The following is a 20750-nucleotide window of genomic DNA, read 5'->3' on the forward strand; positions in this document are numbered from 1 at the left end:
GGTATGGGATTGTTTGAGACAGATATAGAAAACGTGGTAGTATATTCATCTTAAGGATGTTTGCCCTACCCACCCATGATATTGTTGGTTTTGCCCATGCGTGTAGGTCTAGTTTGAATGCGTTTATGAGGTCGGTATAGTTACTTTCCACTGTCTGATTTATTTTTGGGAATATTTTTATTCCTAGGTAGGTGAAGTGGGAGTTTGAAGGTTTGATAGGGAAATTCAGCATGGTGTCGTTGAAGTCTCTCGATGGAAGGGATACGTTAAGGGCTACTGATTTCGAGAGGTTCACTTTAAAGTGGCTTACTTCATGGAATTCTCGGAGTTCTAAGAGTAGGTTCGGTAAGGATATCCTGGGGTTTCTTATGAAAAATAGTAGATCATCAGCGTATGCTGCTGTTTTGTGTTCTCGGGTGCCTATTTTAATTCCAGAAATATTTGGGTTGTCTCTAATTTTGCGGAGAAAGCTTTCGATCGAGAGTACAAATAGTAGAGGTGACAAAGGGCACCCTTGGCGCATGCCATTTTTGATGTGGAAAGATTCTGAAAGTTCGCCATTAACGCGGAGTTTAGCAGTTGGATGTGTGTACAGAGTGGAGATCCATTGTGTCATTTGGGGGCCTAAGTTTATCTCTTGTAGGGTGGCTTTCAGAAATGTCCAATTTACCCTGTCGAAGGCCTTCTCTGCGTCTGTGGATAGTAGCATTATGGGGATGTTTAGTTTCTTGGTATGTTGGATAATGCTAAATAACCTATTTGTGTTGTCTCTGGCTTCCCTACCTGGGACAAAGCCTACTTGTTCGGGAGATATCAGCTCAGTTAGAATTTGATTCAGTCTAGTTGCTAGAACCTTTGCGTACAGTTTAGTGTCTACGTTAAGTAGTGAAATGGGTCTGAAGCTACCTGGATCCGAAGGATCTTTTCCTTTTTTAGGAATCAGTGAAATGTGTGCTTCTAGTGCTTCTTGCGGGATTTCACTTCCATTTGAAATCGAGTTAATTGCTGAAGTGAGGTGTGTGGCTAAATGTTCTCCTAGTTCTTTGTAGTAGGCAATAGTGAAGCCATCTGGTCCGGGGGCTTTGCCTGATTTTGAGGATTTTACGGCTAGTAGTATTTCCTCTTTAGTTATTGGGGTATCTAAGAAAGCTTGTTGTTCTGGGCTTATCTTTGGGGTATTTGTTTTGCTGATATAGCTTCTACACGCGTTTTGTTTGTCATGAGGTCTCTGTGTGTTTGCTGGTAGTTGATATAGTTTCAGGTAATATTGGCAGAATACTTCTGCAATGTCTTTTGTGGTAGTGACAATTTGTCCCGTAGGTGTTTTTATTTGTGTGATATGGTTACGCAGCTGTTTTTTCTTTAAGGCGGATGCCAATAGGCGTCCGCATTTGTTCCCATGTTCAAAAAATAGTTTTTTATTGATCTCTATTGCTCTAGCTAAATAGGATGAGTAAGTGTCCCGGAGTTCTTTTCTAGCTTCGGTGAGGGGTTCTATTATGTGTGCGAGTTTAGATAGTTTATGCTGTGTTTCTAGTGTGCGGATCTTAGTGAGAAGTTGTTGAACTTTGTCGTTACGTTCTGCCTTTTTCCTTGAGCCTATTTTGATCAATTCTCCTCTAATTACACATTTATGTGCTAGCCATAGAGTCCAGGGGTTGATATTTTCGGTATTATTTTCTGTGAAATATTATTTTAATCTATGAATTATGTCTTGTTTTGTCTGTTGGTCTCGTAGTAGGGAGTCGTTTAGACGCCAGGTAGTGCGTTTTTGGTGTGGCATTTTGTTTATAAGTGTACAGGTGACTGGGGCGTGGTCTGACCAGGAAATGGTGTCTATATCCGCTTCTTTAAGTGATGTAATATCTGTATGTCGGATGAAAATATAGTCTAATCTAGAATATACATCATGGACTTGTGAGTAGAATGAGTAGTTGCGGGAGGTGGGGTTAGTTAGGCGCCAGGTATCTATTAGCGTATAGGCTCTAAGCATTTTTTTGAGTGATTCTATCCTTCTGTAGGGCATACTTGAATGGCCAGAGGAGGTGTCTAGTATTGGTTCCAATGCTACATTTAGATCTCCTCCTAATATCAGTGTGCCTTCTTCAATTTCAGATATGGCTTGTAACGTATCTGTTAGGGCTGAGTGTTGTTCTGTGGGTGGGAGGTAGACTGAGGCAAATGTATATTTAGTATTGTTAATCGTTCCTTTTAGTATGTTGAATCTGCCTGCTGCGTCTGCTTTTGAGTCCATTGGGGTAAATCCTAGTGTGTCTGCTATTAGAATCATAGTGCCTCTAGATTTAGTGGTATAGGGTGTGCTAATGTAAACTGTCGAGAATCCCCTAAATCTGAGAGTTGGTACTTTAGCTTTCTTAAAATGAGTTTCTTGTACAAACATTACCTGCAGCCTGAGACGTTTCATCTCTCTTAATAGGTTGTACCGTTTGAGTGGAGTGTTGAGACCCTTGGCATTTAAGGACCCAATTTTCAGATCAGTCATTTCTTTGGTAGTGCTTGGTAGGCTGAATGTGGCCCCCCCGGCCTCTGCTGACCGCTGAAATTAAAGCAGAATGTACAATCACATTAACCATGGGTAATTTGTTTTCTTGAGCAGTAAGTAGACAGATAGAAAAGATAGAAAAGAGTCTGCTTTGCGCAGGTAAAAGAAAATTAAACTGTGTGACAGTCGTGTCACGCCCCAGAGTCACGACCGTCAGTATCCCTACAGTATTCCCTGTGGGGAGCATGAGTTTGGTCGGTTGGTTTAATTGCCGAGTTCCTCGGCCCGAGTTTGTTGCTTACTTAGGCGGGCTGTGCCATACTGGCCATCCCTGTCGCCCTCCCCCTCCCAGGTACTTTCTATATCTGTGTCGGCAACATATGTTTTATTTTCTAATGCTATGTGGACTGTTACAGTGGTGCTCAGGTGGTTTATGGGTGAGCTTAAGTAGTAGGAGAATTCCTCTCCCCCTTTTCCCTCCCCTTCCTTTTCCCTATTTCTCCCTTTTTTTTTTCTTTTCCTCTCTTTTTCCCCCTTTTTCTTTCTTTTTTTTTTTTCCCCTTTCTCCCCTTTTTTTCTCCTTCCTTCTTTCCCTTTTCCTTCCCCCCTTCCCTTCCTTTCTTTCCTTTTTCTTTCCCTTCTTTCTTCTTTTTCTTTCTCTTTTCCTTTTCTCCTCTTTCTTTTCTTCCCTTCCCTCCTTCTCCCCTTCTCATCTTCCCCCCTTCCTTTATTTCTTCCTCTTCCCTCCTTTTCCCTACTTTTCCATCTTTTCTTTCCCCTTCCCTTTTCCCACCCCTTCCCCCCTTCTTGAAGGGAGGAAAAAAAAAAAAAAAAAAATTTGAGAACAAAAACAAAAGTTAAGATAGCTGGAAAAAGGGGAGATTTCTTTACGGAAGTGGTTGGAATGCTTAAAAGTTGTATGTTTCTAGTTCTGGTTCGGGGAGTTGAGGATCCATTTTCCATAATTCGCCCTGGATGTTACAGTAAATGTCGGGAGCTTGAATGTCTTTCTTTTCCCTGATTGTCCTTTTGATAGTTTAGGTCTTAGCATGGTCTTGTATCTGGTTGGTGCCGATATCTTGTAGTTAACCTGTTGTGTTAAAGTCCATGGGAAGGGTTAGTGACAGGATTAGCGTTTTGGTGATATGGGTCAAAGTTGTTGTATGTAGCAAATGGGTCTAGTGAAAGCTGGCTCATTCATCTAGCTGTCTGGTTTGGTTGAGGTTCGTTTGATATTGTATTAGTGTGTCCTCTGCGTGTGTATGTAGAGGTACTTTTTATTCTGTCCTTTCTGGTGTGCGCGCTGGGGTTGCTCTATGTTTCCTTCCTGCGCGTTGCCATTGTGTAGAATCCAATGTGTCCAGGGGTTCTCCATTATACGCCAAGTCTCTCCAGTCTTTGAGGTCTACTGAGGGTATATCCAGAGATTGGCAAAAGGCTTCCACTTCATCTGGTTCTTTTAATGTGAGCTGCCTGTCGTTTTTCCTTACGGTTAGGGCAAACGGGAAGCCCCATCTGTATGGTATATGTTTGCCACGTAGAGTTGTAGTTAGGGGCCTCAGAGCTCTGCGTTGTTGTATAGTTAACCAAGCTAGATCTTGGTATATGGAGACTTCATATTCCTGGTATTTGAAAGTCTCTGTGTTACGCATGGCACGTAGAATATCCTCTTTAATAGAGTATTTATGCACACAACATACAATGTCTCTTGGTTTTTCCCCCCTAGGTGGGCCGAGAGTGCGGTGGGCCCTGTCTAGTTCCAGAGGTGAATCGGGGGCTTTTCCCAATATAGTATTGAAAAGTGAACTTACAGTTGTTTGTAGTTCTGCATTAGTCACAGATTCTGGGATGCCGCGTATGCGTAGATTATTGCGGCGGCCTCTATTGTCCAAGTCCTCCATGTGCTTTCTGAGGAGGTATATGTACTTGTGGTGGTCGTTGACCCGCTGGGTCATTTTATTATGTGATTGCTCGATGCATTCCAGCCTAGAATCAAGCCTGCTCTGGGCCTCGCCAATGGAGCGTAGTTCTAGTTTTATGTCTGCCATATCTGCCTTCTGCGACTCGCGCAGTGTTCTGGCCATGGTGCGGAGGTCGTCTTTAGTTGGTAGTGAGGCTAGGATTGAGCGTAGGTCTGAGGGGGCTGAAGCTGTGCTATATCCAGAGGCCGTTGAGCCTGCCGGGCTAGGGCTTCGCGCCGTTGCGTCCGCCATTTTAGGTATGCGCGCCTCTGACCGTGAGTTTGATTTTTTGCCTAGAAAGGGGGACATTGTTGTTTGTGCTGCTTGTGAACCAGTTTGGGATGTTTGCTCACCCTTTTTCTGGTGTTTCCCCATCTGTGCGTAGTCTGTAGTGCCCGCTAATTGTCTCCTTAGTTAGCTCGGGTCAGGAGGATAGGAGAAGTGCGTCCTCTCAGCACGCCATGACGCCACGCCCCCCAGTACATAACATTCTAATTAGGATTACCCAATGGCACACACTACTAAAAGGTATATTTTTATGGAAATGGTGAATACAGATGAAGCAGGGTTTTACAGCTGTTTTATGCAATATATTTTATAGAGACCTACATTGCTTAGGGGTATAGTTTTCCTTTAAAAGGACACTGAAGCAAGGATCATAAAAGACAACCATGATTTATTATTATAGTAGGTGTCAACTGAGGCACTCGTTCATGGATAAATCTCGATAAGTCCTAGAAATGGATTCCATTTGGAAGGCTTGGAGACCTTAGGCCACCTTGCCAGCTATAGGCAAACAGCAGATTGAGAGGGAAGCAATGGGTTATATATGTGTTTCAGGCCAGTCGTAGTGCAAGCTGTCTGGATTATGGATGAGGTGATAGTTCAGTGAGTTTTTATTGAAGCCAATATAAATCATTTTTCAACCTTTCCCAGTGTTCAATGTAATGCCCATAAATGTGCCCGAAATAATGGGTAGAAATATATTGTAACATGGGGCACACAATCATAGCAACCAAATACAACAAAGCTACTGTTTTGGCACCTAAAGAACCATTTTTAATGAAAATAAGGGGCCTATGGAATTCATTGGTACATGTGTATGTGGTGGGTCATTGGTTCAAAAAGAAAATGTTGGGTTGTGTTTCACATGCAATCAGCTTGGTGCTCACTCGCTCTGTATTTTATTTCCTGGTTGGAAAAGAGAATGTGGCTCTGTGTGCATATGCTGTACATCAGCATTGGTTTGCAGAGTACAAAATGATTACCTTAAAGGAGAAGGAAAGGTAAAAACTAAGTAAGCTTTATCAGAATGGTCTATGTAAATACAGCAATAAGCACTTACAGTAAGTCCTCTATCAAAAGAAACACAGGATTTATTTTCTCTTTTTTTGTAAACATGATGTTCCAGTGTCTGACTTCCTCTCTCAGAAACATCCTTAATTCCTGTGGCCAGAGTGTGGGTTCCTCTCTCCCCTCTCCTCCTCCCCCTCCCACTAGAATGCTAAGAACTCCCTCCCTCCTCCCTTAGGAATGTGTGATCTCAGCTATAACGGCTAGACTGCAGGCAGGAAGCTACCTAAAATGGCAGCTGCTATCTTAAGCAAACGGAGAAAGCTTCTAAAGCTGTTTACTCAGGTATGGTAATAATTTTTGCAGAATAAAAATATAGTTGTGCATGGCACTAATGTGGCAAATCTATTGGCAATAAAATGCCTAAATGCCTTTCCTTCTCCTTTAATAGGTTTGGGCCAGAAGCACACGTAAGTTAAAAAACCACCCAGGAGTATGTGGATTCTAATCTACCCTTTATTTCTATGTTGCAGGATGAAGTGGGCACTGTTGCGTCACTGGGACTTTTCTTCAAAGATGGAATGAAGCGTATTGATTATATCCTGGTGTATAAAAAATCAAGCGCACAACTTGAAAAACGCAGCACCTTTGAGAAGAACCTCCGGGCTGAAGGCCTAATGCTGGAAAGAGAAGTAAGTCTTCTGTAACTGCCTCTGAAGGGATTCCAAGGGATTATGACTGCTTCAGTTTCCACTATTACAGGGCTTATATAAAATTCAACACAGCTTATGTAGAGAGCAGACCTGGGGCAGCGTATAAAAACTAAATTAGGGAGGAAGGTTTGTACCTAAGCCATTTTTCCTTTTACTGCAGCAGAACATGTTCATTTGCACCCAAAGGAACAAAAATATAAGCATAACGTTTATATACATTGAAACACAACTTTATACTTTTTATATCTCATTACATCAGGTACTCGTTGTACACAAAAGCTTTCCATAGGCACTTTCCTGGGAATTTAAGTTCCCAATGTTTTGCTTTATGGTCATTACCTTATGATCCATATTTTATATTGTACTGTCAATGTAACATTTTTTTTTTCATTCTGCAAACAACTTACACATGCTCTGATGGGAAATGGGGCGTTTTGACCACTTCTCCAAAATTTATCATATTAGTCATTTGCAAGTCGCAAAAACTATGACCCACATTCAACCCTAACCCAGCCCTAGGAATCCTGAATCTATTTGAGCCAGTGGACCTGGGCTCCTGTGATGTTATGAACGGAGAGAGGCCTACCACTAATGTAAAAAAGACAGAGGGCTTGCCAAAAGGTATCACACAAGGTTTCAAGGTGGCATGTCTGGTACAGGTATGGGACCTGTTATCCAGAATGCTTGGGACCTGGGGGTTTCCGTATAAGGGGTCTTTCTGTAATTAAACAGTAATTAAACCCAATAGGATTGTTTTGGCTCCAACAAGGATTAATACTATCTTAGTTGGGATCAAGTACAGGTACTGTTTTATTATTACAGAGAAAAGGGAATCATTTAACCATGAAATAAACCCAATAGGGCTGTTCTGCCCCCAATAAGGGGTAATTATATCTTAGTTGGGATCAAGTACAGGTACTGTTTTATTATTACAGAGAAAAGGGAATCATTTAACCATTAAATAAACCCAATAGGGCTGTTCTGCCCCCAATAAGGGGTAATTATATCTTAGTTGGGATCAAGTACAGGTACTGTTTTATTATTACAGAGAAAAGGGAATCATTTAACCATTAAATAAACCCAATAGGGCTGTTCTGCCCCCAATAAGGGGTAATTATATCTTAGTTGGGATCAAGTACAGGTACTGTTTTATTATTACAGAGAGCAAACAAAAGGAATTCTGGGAATGAATTCCAAACTCTTAAAAAAATTCCATTTACATGGGTTTATCCTATAGGCTACAGCTCACCCACTGGGTTTGAAGCTGAAACCAGGATAATAGCTGAATAGATTCCATTAGTCACTTCGGCCATGTCACATGAGGTAGTAATGTGTAGGTATAGCCATTACCCACAACACAAATTGGGGTGGCTGGTGTGCATTTGGGCAGCTGGCAGGGAGAAGGTCCAGCTTTTGATATTACAGGTATCAGACCCCTTATCCGGAAACCCATTATCCAGAAAGTTTTGAATTACGGAAAGGCCATCTGCCATAGGCTCAAATTTAATCAAATAAATCTTATTACAGAGAAAAAGGAAACCATTTTTAAAAATGTGAATTTTTTGATTAAATTTGAGTCTAATGGCTATACCTACACATTACTACCTCATGTGACATGGCCGAAGTGACTAATGGCAGGAGAAACTGGGACACAACTAGTAGTTAGTACTGGCTAACAAATAGATTCCAAAATGAGTTGTTTGCAGTAGGAACAAATCTTAAACTGAAGCACTGCAACATTGAGTCATTAAATATTTCAGGAATGAAAGTTAAAAAAATAATAAATTATGAACCACATGTGTTATTTACACTACAGGACAACACAAGATAATCACAGGGTAGGCCCTAATATTGAGAAGATCAGTAAGAGATGCAGTTAATGGAATTGATCAGTTCTACTGCTTTCAGACGCTCCAGTAGGAAGTAATTCTATCTTGACCTCTCCTATGAAGCCTAATGTCTCTCCAGATATAAGGGAGACAAGAACTACTATCCCTGTGCTAGGAATTTTAATAAAGAGCCATTTGTGTGGCACTGAGAAGTAGTGGCATTTTTTTCAGCAGAAATGTACTGTATATATACTGTAAGCAGACAGGAATCCATTCTAGTAGTGGCACCCCATAGGAGCCTAAGTGCCACTGATACATAAGAGATGGCAGCTGTTGGACTTCATAACACATCAAAGATAGATTCTAACAATGCCCAGTGGTTGTGGCTTTTTTTTGTTGTTGTTTGCCAGCTCTGTAAGGTTCAAGCGCTTGTTACAGTCTGACATCTGCTTGATACCAAAGTCACATTATAGAAAGAGTCTGTGGGCGTGCATTTCTGTTGCAAATACAATGCCCACAAACCTCTGCCTTAGTAACATCTTCCCTGGGCTCTAACTACTGCCCTGTGCTTGAGATTCCTAAGGGCACTTTTGTCGCTGTAAAGGGCAAAAATCCAGCACAAGCCTCGGTGGAAATGAGTAGGCTCACACAAACGCATGAAATTATTCACAGCTCATGCTGCTCGACTGGTTTTTTATTGTGTTCCAATGACAAAATGTCATATGCAGCTGGGACAAACTATTTTATAAGACTGAAAGCTTAGGAAAACCTAATTGAATTAAGAATTTGGTTTGGTTTTCAGGCAATTTCCAGAACTTTGCTATAAAGTTTAGACCCAGTCAAATTCTGTGGCCTACAGCAGCCAGTGCATTTTGCCTAGACAGAAAACAGTGATGGTCAAACCCCCCCCCTATATATTGTACCTTTCACTGTTTAATAGAAATGTGATGGCTTATGCAAACATAGGCTTGTCAGACGGATCTCCACCTCACTCCACCTCTAATATTCTGGCTGTACAGCTTGCTTCCCTAAGAACAAATATGATAGTATATCTATATATATTTATCATAGCACCATAATGGGAAGGGAGCAAAGTGCAAAAAATGGGTATCATGCCCTACTCCTAGTGCCCAGGATGAAGCACAAAGAGTACCAAGCTCCCGTGTACCCATCATTCACAATAGGTACCACTACAACTTAATAATACACATCTAATACTCTATGGATGGGTCCACTTAGCGCTTAATCATTTGCACCTCTGCTATTAGTAAATTAGCTCTCTATTGGCAAAAAAACATATTCAGGTAAGTGGTATTCATTATCAACTAGTTGTTTTAACAAGTAAAATAACAGTAAATAACAGTAATTAAACTTTGTTGTCAGTGTTCCCCCAAGACTATGGGACCCCTTTTCCAGAATGCGTGGGACCTGGGGTGTTCCGGATAAGGGATCTTTCCGTACTTTGGATTTGCACACCTTAAGTCTGCTAAAAATTATTTAAATATTAAATAAACGCAATAGGATTGTTTTGACTCCAATAAGGATTAATTATAAGTCTATGGGAGACGGCTTTTCTGTAATTCTGAACTTTCTGGATAATGGGTTCCGGGTAAGGGATGCCATACCTGTATTAGTATGTATTATAATTATTATGTTTAATTGGAGAAATGGGAATGCTTGTGCATTTATCTACCTGTAATATCTGACTTTTGACAATTTTTTCTCCTTCCTTAGGCTGGAGTACAATAATACTTTCTTTCTGTCTCCATACAGCATGCAATAACCAACAATGACATCATGTTCGTGAAAATACACTGTCCGTGGGACACGCTGTGCAAATATGCAGAACGGATGAACATCAGAATGCCCTTTAGGTATAGTCGCCCTTTAATGTGTAATGTTTAAATTGCACAAGGAAGGCTTCTTTCCTGGGAACTTTTTCTCAACTCTTTCAATCTGCAATAAAGACATACATGGGCCGATTCAAGCTGCCGATATAGGTTCCTTAGACCAATTCGGCAGCTTATCGGCCCGTGTATGGACACTAACAATGGGCCTGCCCGACCGACATCTGGCCTGAAATCCGGATCGGGGACCGCATCAGTTCATTGATGCAGTCCCCAAACTGACTGACACCTATACCTGTCGTTCTAATTCGATCGTTTGGCCCCAGGGCCAAACTACCGAATTAGCCCGATAACGCCCACCCATAGGTGGGGATATCGGGAGAAGATCCACTCGATGGGCGACCTTGCCAAGCGAGCAGATCTTAGCGTGTATGGCCAACTTAACCGATAACAGGCCACAGAGAATCAAAGGCATAGAGTCATTATGGAGCATTCTGGTGTCTGGCTCTCCTTCTTTCCATTACTCTTCTTATCCATACATCCATAATGCAAATGTGCCCCTCTTGGGGATGAAAATAAATAAAGTATAAACAAGATATTTTAAGGTATGGGGTTGTTAGGATGCTGGAACTTGTAGTAAAAGAACAGTTAGATGTCCCCCAGTCCCGATCCTGCTTTGTCCAGACCCCTTCTTTCTTAACTTCTATTCCATTCTTTGTAACAGGATCAGCTCTTAGAAGCAGAAGACATCAGGTTCTAGCAAATATCAATGCATTGCAACATTAGCTCTGGGTATTCAGTAGGCAACATATCCTGCCAAGCAATTACTTCTTTGTGCCAGTGAAAGTGCATTAACCGTTATTACATTATTACTTCAATTGCAAAAGCACTATCATCACTTCTCTTACATTAAAAATAGAAACGTATTGGTTTTTAGGCAGCTTAAATAATGCTATGGACATTCCTGCTCAAGAATTATGGCACTTTGCATTTTTAAGTACAGTGGTACTGTTTATGTTGGCTTCATTTTGCTTGTTATCTCTCAGTATTATTCTGTAACTGAATCTGTAACTGATTTTATAGGTAATATTTATGTTTAATTTTGTGCTACCCTTTAGAGAATGAATAGAGGTTTTTTCAATAATGACTTTCAGAAAAGGAATATATACAAGGAATGCATTTATATTCTAGGCACCACCATACAGGAACCCACATCATTAAACACCTTATATCCAGAAAGTTCCGAATTACAGAAAGGCCATCTCCCATAGACTCCATTATAAGCAAACAATTCTAATTTTTAAATGATTCCCTTTTTCTCTGTAATAATAGAACAGTACCTTGTACTTGATCCCAACTAAGATATAATTACCCCTTATTGGGGGCAGAACAGTCCTATTGGGTTTATTTAATGGTTAAATGATTCCCTTTTCTCTGTAATAATAAAACAGTACCTGTACTTGATCCCAACTAAGATATAATTACCCCTTATTGGGGCAGAACAGCCCTATTGGGTTTATTTAATGGTTAAATGATTCCCTTTTCTCTGTAATAATAAAACAGTACCTGTACTTGATCCCAACTAAGATATAATTACCCCTTATTGGGGGCAGAACAGTCCTATTGGGTTTATTTAATGGTTAAATGATTCCCTTTTCTCTGTAATAATAAAACAGTACCTTGTACTTGATCCCAACTAAGATATAATTACCCCTTATTGGGGGCAGAACAGCCCTATTGGGTTTATTTAATGGTTAAATCATTCCCTTTTCTCTGTAATAATAAAACAGTACCTGTACTTGATCCCAACTAAGATATAATTACCCCTTATTGGGGGCAGAACAGCCCTATTGGGTTTATTTAATGGTTAAATGATTCCCTTTTCTCTGTAATAATAAAACAGTACCTGTACTTGATCCCAACTAAGATATAATTACCCCTTATTGGGGGCAGAACAGCCCTATTGGGTTTATTTAATGGTTAAATGATTCCCTTTTCTCTGTAATAATAAAACAGTACCTGTACTTGATCCCAACTAAGATATAATTAATCCCTACTGGAGGCAAAACAAGCCTATTGGGTTTATTCAATATTTTATGGAGATCCCCCCCCCCAAAAAAAGATCCCTTATCCGGAAAACCCCAGGTCCCGAGCATTCTGCATAACAGGTTCCATACCTGTACCTGAAAATCAGAATAGAAGAAAATATGACCTTTATTATTAATTGTGGGGGGGAGACATGATATCATATATGGGGGAAATAATACATGAATTACCCAGGTAGGGATGTTTAGTAAAGAGCAACAATCACTTCATTTTATTTTTATTTTTCATGCTGTTACTTATAGTGACAAATTCCCTTAGGTCTATAGACAATGCAAGCAGAATAGCATACCAATATATTGACCAGAGCCATTAGGAATGTGCTTGTAATAGAACCAGGAGGAATTAAAAGAAAAAGGCTTATTGGAAATGGTAATTCCCACCTCAAAACAAATGAAAAATCAATTGCTAAAAAAAAAAATTGCTTTTTGTTTAAATGAAATATTTTTCAACAGGTTTTTAAAATGTTGGAGTTTTGTACACATTTGATCTAATGAATTTTAAACAGAAGCTCTCCCTGGTGTTTTCTTCAGATGGATTAAAAGGTATCGCATTGAAGCTTTCTGCCCATTTCTATCGCTTAGTTGACACTGGGCTGAAAAATAGTGAGAGAACTGAGCAGAACAGCATAAAGAGGCGCTTCTCGGCTCAGTGACTTAAGGAACTTAGAAAGGAGAAGCACCCCCTTATGTGTTGATTTTCTTAACTTAATTTTTCTGACAGCTGGTCGTCCATTTGAAGAGAACACCAGGGGACACTTCTGTTTCAAATTAGAAAAATGAAAAAAACATGTTGAATACATAATGTAAATTGCAAACGTTCTCAGAAGAGAACTCTGAGCAATTTTACATTGTTTTGGGGGGTATTTAGTTAGGTATTTTCAAATCAAAACAGACATTATTTTATATTTGCTGTATTTCTTCAAAGACTCAATGAAGGTTTTGCTGCCCCCCCCCATAGGTTTAAATTTACATAAACAGCCATTGTTATACTAGCAGGTTGGCTACAGGCTCCTTATCACCTTTCACGGGGCTTCTATTTTGTTTATAAGCCCATTTTAAGAATCTAGGATGGGGTGTGGCCTGATAGCCAATGTGGCATGGTATAATCTTACTCGGGGGTATGGCCAGCTGCACAGGTCTGTAATTAAAACACTATTTAATATAGACATCTCTTTGGGTTTTGTTATAACATAGAGTAAAACAAAAGATACTCAAAGCCAATTCCACCATAGGCATGCCATGTACAAAGTACAATTCTGCCGGCCAATATCAGGGCATAGTGGCCCTTTATCATATTCAGTATGTGTGTGGGGGGGGGATTTCTACAAATGGGGAACTATATATATATATATATATACACACATATATACACACATATATATATATATATATATATATATATACCGGTATATATATAGAAGTCCAAAAATTGGGTGCACACCAGGATATTTTTTAAAGATTAAAACATTACTTTTATTTAAACATGCTGTTAAACAGTTTTAACAGCATGTTTAAATAAAAGTCATGTTTTAATCTTTAAAAAATATCCTGGTGTGCACCCAATTTTTGGACTTCTGGATAATTAGACACATGGAGGTAGCACCCAGGTGACTTATATTACGGGTTTGGTGTGCTGAAAATTTTGTGGACTGTATATACAGGTCCTTCTCAAAAAATTAGCATATTGTGATAAAGTTCATTATTTTCTGTAATGTACTGATAAACATTAGACTTTCATATATTTTAGATTCATTACACACAACTGAAGTAGTTCAAGCCTTTTATTGTTTTAATATTGATGATTGTGACATACAGCTCATGAAAACCCAAAATTCCTATCTCAAAAAATTAGCATATTTCATCTGACCAATAAAAGAAAAGTGTTTTTAATACAAAAAAAATCAACCTTCAAATAATTATGTTCAGTTATGCACTCAATACTTGGTCGGGAATCCTTTTGCAGAAATGACTGCTTCAATGTGGCGTGGCCACTGCTCAGGTGTTATGGAGGCCCAGGATGCTTCAATAGTGGCCTTAAGCTTATCCAGAGTGTTGGGTCTTGTGTCTCTCAACTTTCTCTTCACAATATCCCACAGATTCTCTATGGGGTTCAGGTCAGGAGAGTTGGCAGGCCAATTGAGCACAGTAATACCATGGTCAGTAAACTGTGAACAGGTTTCTGGTTCAAAAGTGGCTTGACCTGGGGAATGCGGCACCTGTAGCCCATTTCCTGCACACGCCTGTACACGGTGGCTCTGGATGTTTCTACTCCAGACTCAGTCCACTGCTTCCGCAGGTCCCCCAAGGTCTGGAATCGGTCCTTCTCCACAATCTTCCTCAGGGCCCGGTCACCTCTTCTTGTTGTGCAGTATTTCTGCCACACTTTTTCCTTCCCACAGACTTCCCACTGAGGTGCCCTGATACAGCACTCTGGGAACAGCCTATTCGTTCAGAAATTTCTTTCTGTGTCTTACCCTCTTGCTTCAGGGTGTCAATGATGGCCTTCTGGACAGCAGACAGGTTGGCAGTCTTACCCATGATTTCGGTTTTGAGTAATGAACCAGGCTGGGAGTTTTTAAAAGCCTCAGGAATCTTTTGCAGGTGTTTAGAGTTAATTAGTTGATTCAGATGATTAGGTTAATAGCTCGTTTAGAGAACCTTTTCATGATATGCTAATTTTTTGAGATAGGAATTTTGGGTTTTCATGAGCTGTATGCCACAATCATCAATATTAAAACAAGAAAAGGCTTGAACTACTTCAGTTGTGTGTAATGAATCTAAAATATATGAAGGTCTAATGTTTATCAGTACATTACAGAAAATAATGAACTTTATCACAATATGCTAATTTTTTGAGAAGGACCTGTATATATATATATATATATATATAGATACAATTTGCCAGATAATTTTGCCAGATAATACCTGGGTGCCAGTGCAAAAAAATAGTAATACATATACATTGTGTGTGTATACTATATATATACAGGTATATATATATAGTGCCATAGAAAAAAACAAATATATATATATACAGTATATATTAGTGATGAGTAAATCTGTCCCGTTTCACTTTGCCATTAATTCGCGAAACGGCAAGAGAATTCACGAAACGGTGAAAAATTTGCGAAACGCATTTGTCGCACAATTTTTTTGTCGCCCATGTCTATTTTTTTTGTCGTCTGTGTTTTTTTTTATGCAACTGGCCCAAATTTGACATGCAACAAAAAAACATTCCGCATGACTTTCACAGAAATTTTGTGGAACAATCCGTGGAAATTCGCTGCAAATCCATGCCTGATGAAAAAATTTGCTCATCACTAATATATATATATATATATATATATTATATATATATATAATAATATATATACATACACAAAGAAAATCTGTGCGTCCGCACTCCAATCCAATATATTTATCGTGTGCTAGATCAAGACATGTAAATACCCATAGGAGGGATCACCACCCCAAATCCCATCAGCAACTTCTCTTTATCCACCATACAATCCAACGTTCCCTCTTGGGACCTTCCTTGATAAATGCCTTGATAAAGGTCCCACAAGGGATCAAAACCTTGGATCATATGGTTTTTAGATGTATTTATAATATACTTAGCTGGAACAGTCTCCTTGTTTGTAGACCCTTCAATAAGATAGGAGCAGAAATTCCCTCGTACTACAGTAATTATAACTCAGCAGCAATATTTTAGCTCTATTAATATACAGTATGGTTTCTAATTTATGTGGCATTTATGGTTCATCCATCTTAAACAGACTTCAAGATTTACATTTTACATTATGTCAAGTATCTTCTGTTACATTAAAAGGGAAGCCATTCTGACTGTTTCTGCTTATTTAACATTCAATGCTATTCTTACAGGAAAAAATGTTATTACACTGACTGGAGGAGCAAAACAATGGGCAGGTTGGTGGGTGATGCAGTTTTTCTTTTGCGAAATACCCATCCTGCAAAACAAAACCCAAATCCGCTGCAGTTGTAAATTTATGCTAATAGTAGAGCTTGACTTGCATTTCATCGATGGTACTCGATCTGTGAAACGCGTTGCTTCAGTTTTCACCAATGTTTTGGCAACCTAGTTTTGGTGTTAGTCAACCTACCTTGTAAAATGGAAGGATCCAAAGAGATAAAGATTCACAGAGCCCCCCCCCCCCAAAATGACTACCACATCAACTGAATATAATGGGCACCTCTAATAACTACAAGTTGAATGCAATCAATCATTAAGTTAGACATTTTAGATGGACTTTTCTAAAAGTGTTTTCAATTTTTACAGGAACTGGTAAACATATCCCCCCACCCCAACGTTTCTGGATACTTTACATTACAAATACACTTAGAAATGCAGCTTAGCTAATGGTTGGAGATAACTGAGATACCCTATATCACTCTGGGTTCTTCTTGATCCACCATTAGTAATCAGAAAAAGGAATTCTAAATATTTTGAGAATTAAGATCATCATTTATTGCAGGTTAACCATTTGATAACTATATAGTAAGCTGCATTAATAAAAAATATCATGGTTTCATTGGGAAAATACATACACTAATAATTAGACGTTAAAGGAGAAGGAAAGTCATTTTGGCATTTTACTGCCATTACATTCGCCACATTAGTGCCATCTAGAACGCTATATTCATTCTGTAGAAAGATTTACTATACCTGAGTAAAGAACCCTACATAGCTCTCTAATAGCAGCTGCCATTTTAGCTTGGTCTTGGTAGCTTCCTGCTGCAGTTATAGCCTTGGAAGCTCAGATCACACATTCCTAAGGGAGGGGGAAGTGAGTTCTTATGCATTCTTATGGGAGGGGGGAGAGGGAGAGAGGAGAGAACTGAGCAGACTTAAGCCCCAAACCTGAAGGAGCCCTAAAAGAGAGGAAGTCAGATACCAAAGAACATGTTCCCAAAAAAGGAGACAAGAAATCCTGTGTTTCTTTTGATAGAGGACTCAGAGCAGTGTTTCTGTGAGTGCTTATGGCTGTATTTACATAGACCTTTCTGATAAAGCTTACTTAGTTTTTACCTTTCCTTCTCCTTTAATGTTAGCCATATATATAGCAAGAGAGGTTTCTGGGCAGGTGATGACAGGAACATCTACCATTATCTACTAGATGGGAAACTGTGTCAAAAACCCTGAGAACAGCCAACAATGCAGCCAAGCAACTCATAATTAATTGGGTTATAATGGCTAATTAATATAATTCACTTATTTAAATTGATTTGTACGCTCATTTAATTGGGATACATATAAATCTATGTGCTTTCCTTATACTTTGAACCAGTTTTATTTTTAGCATCTTTAGGATAATGCCAAACCTTAGTGTCAATACAGTACTGCTCAAATGTTAGAACTTCAATGACCACTAATAGATGAATAGTGATGGGATTTTCTTGACTGTATAATGTATAAATTTACAACTGCTTCAAGCCTTTACCCAGTAATGCTTGTGCTTGCTTATATTAGCATATCCTAGAATGCAATACCTAGCTCCTTGCAGACTGCATTGGAAACATCTACATATTAAAGGGTGCCTGAAACTAACGAGTTTAAATGGCAGAGCTGTTGGTATAATTTGCAAATATGTCTGTAAATATGATGAAAGGTTGAAGATAGATTACTCTATTATCAGCCTCTTTTTGTGCCTTTTAGTTTGTCTAACACAAAACTTGACTTTTGATATCTGTGGGCAGTTTAATCACTTACATAGTGGGGCAGATTGACCAAAACTGGAAAATCTAAATTTTTATAAGGGGGGGGGGGGGTCACCTGACGATGATGGTTGATATGAAACCATAGCAATGGAGGTCTGACCTCTAGGCAGATCATAATACAATAGTTAGATAACTAACATTATTGGTTGGCCAGTTCGGTTCATAAATGGCCAGTTGGTTGGTTGGTTTGGTTCATAAATGGAAAGGAAAATGTAAAAAAGAAACTAATAACAGCCAATCATTATTTGATTTCCTTATGGGCAATAGTGATGAGCGAATCTGTCTTGTTTCACCATAAAATGTCACGCAACATTTTATGTCGCCCACGGCTTTTTTTTACGCGCAACGAATTTTCCTGCAGCAAATTTTCATGGTTTCGCCAATGGCAATTTGTTGCAAATCCATGCCTGGCCAAAAAATTCGCTCATAACTAATGCCCCATGTTTAGGAACTTTTCAATTGGTCTTCATTTTTTAAATTTTTTTAATGATTTTTTTTAATGATTTGCCTTTTTCTTCTGGCTCTTTCCGGCTTTCAAAATGGTGTCACTGACCCCAGCAGCTAAAAATGATTGCCCTGTGAGCTTGCAATTGTTACTTTTTATTATTTATCTTTCTATTCAGCCCTTCTGCTATTCATATTTCAGTTTCTCATTCCAACTTCAAAACTCACTCCCTAGTTGTAAAGGTAATATGAACCCTAGCAACCAGATAGCTGCTGAAATTCCAAACTGGAGAGCTGAAAATAACTAAAAAAAACACAAAAAAATAAAAAGTGAAGACCAATTGCAAATTGTTTCTGACTATCAGGCTCTACATTAGGCTAAAAGTTAATTTTAAGGTGAACAACCCCATTAAATCAATAACAGCTATCTGCTGATTGGTTGCAATGGTTTTCAAGTTCAGGGAACATTTCTGCCCATTGTTATTACAGTATGTATGTATATATTTGCTATTATTACCAGCAGCTATTTCCAATAAAGTGACATTCAGTATAGCTTTGGTTACCCTTTACATACAACTGCATCATACATTTACTATAATTTGACATTCTAATACCCTCTTGCTCCTTTTGTAGTGCATGTTTCAGAAACTTTGCGGCAAATTCACAAAAATGATTTACTATAATTATCATGCGAAGACATTAGATGAAGAATTGCCCTGATTGTGTTCGTATTGTTGCAGGTAAAGCTGACACATGCCATTAAAAGCATGTCTGAAATAAAATATGCATAAAGAAGAAGAGATGTGCCAGCCATCAGTTTAAGGGCTAAGGTACAAGGGCAAAATTCTACCCTTGCAGAATGTTGTTGCCTGACACGGGCCTATAAGATATTACTAGTCATTTCCCTGTACTGATTGGTGTAAATGACATATCTAGTGCACCATTTTGCGTTGCAGTGTCACAGTTGAAAGACAGGTGGCAGTGTCAACAACTCCCTACAGTCAGAGGCTTCACTTTCAAAAGGAGTTGTGCTGGTTCCTTTATATACTCATTTTTGCATTGTAGGCTGCAATGTGTTCCATTTCAGTTTTATTTTTTTTTTGCAGTGTCACCAATGTACTGCAGCTTAGCCCTTATATTTGTGCTTTTACTTACATTCATTTCAAAACCATTCTGTAGATTTAGTGAAAGTATACTGTATATGGTAACAAATATCCCTCGCTTACTCTTGCCCAAGTGTGATAAATACAGGCCTGGATTTGTGGCAAGGCCTAGGCCTAGGATGGTACAAATTTACCTTCAACTTAACTTTTAGTATGTAGAAGAGAGTAGTGATGAGCGAATCTGTCCTGTTTTGATTCGCCATAAAAGTTTCAGAACAACAAGAAAATTCGTGAAACAGCGAAAAATCCTCGAAATGACAAAAATATGTGAAATGCATTTGTCCCGCATCTTTTTTTTGTCACCCGCGCCCATTTTGAAGCGACGCACCCAATTTTTACGTGACCACACCCAATTCTACTGTGGGCGCGCCCATTTTCTATGCACCCGTGACTTTTTTTGACACACGCCAAATGTTTCTGCTGCAAATTTTTATGGAAGTTTCGTGAAACTATTCGCCAATAGAGATGTAGCGAACTGTTCGCCGGCGAAGTAATTCACGCGAACAACGGGTGTTCGCAAATGCGCAAGTTTGCGAACTTTCCGCGTATGTTTGCAATTTGGGTTCGCCGCGTTTTTTTTCGCTGCGTTTTTTCTCAGCCTGAAAAACGCCGCACAACCACACATGGCGTTTTTCAGCCTAGTACTGGTGTAAGCAAATCCCATGGTGCCAATAGCGCGAAATAGCAAAAAACGCCGCATATTTCCGCTAGGTCTGCCCGTTTTTACGCAACGCTTTTTCAACAAAGTATTTTTTAGAGAAATTTTTGCCCTTGATCTCCCTCCTGCATGCCAATGTCCAGGTCGTGGCACCCTTTAAACAACTTTAAAATTAGTTTTCTGGCCAGAAATGGCTTTTCTAGGTTTTAAAGTTCGCCTTCCCATTGAAGTCTATAGGGTTCGCAAAGTTCGCGAATATTCGCGCTTCTTGGCGTACTTTTTTTTTTAGGTTCGCTACATCCCTATTCGCCAATGGCGAAATGCAGAAATTTGCTGCGAATCCATGCCTGCCGATAAAATTCGCTCATCACTAGAAGAGAGTGCTAGTCTGAGATTATTTGCTTATATGTGGCAGCACTCCAGTTTCAGCAGCTATCTGGTTGCTAGGGTCCTAATTACCATAGCAACCAGGCTTTCATTTGAATGAGAGACTGGAAT

General features: G+C 39.3%; 1 protein-coding gene across 2 annotated transcripts in view; it reads left to right on the forward strand.

The window, feature by feature from the left end:
- The window catches only part of ano3 (anoctamin 3), a 192385-nt gene that overhangs the window by 87777 nt on the left and 83858 nt on the right, over positions 1 to 20750 (forward strand). The window contains exons 5-7 of one of the 2 annotated variants that reach the window (XM_031900580.1): positions 6291 to 6449; positions 10073 to 10173; positions 16134 to 16178. In XM_031900580.1, coding sequence (XP_031756440.1) covers positions 6291 to 6449; positions 10073 to 10173; positions 16134 to 16178 — 305 coding nt within the window. The remainder of the gene's footprint in view (positions 1 to 6290; positions 6450 to 10072; positions 10174 to 16133; positions 16179 to 20750) is intronic. The other variant, XM_031900579.1, reaches the window with a different exon arrangement.

This window comes from Xenopus tropicalis, chromosome 4, assembly GCF_000004195.4.
Source record: "Xenopus tropicalis strain Nigerian chromosome 4, UCB_Xtro_10.0, whole genome shotgun sequence".
NCBI lineage: Eukaryota > Metazoa > Chordata > Amphibia > Anura > Pipidae > Xenopus > Xenopus tropicalis.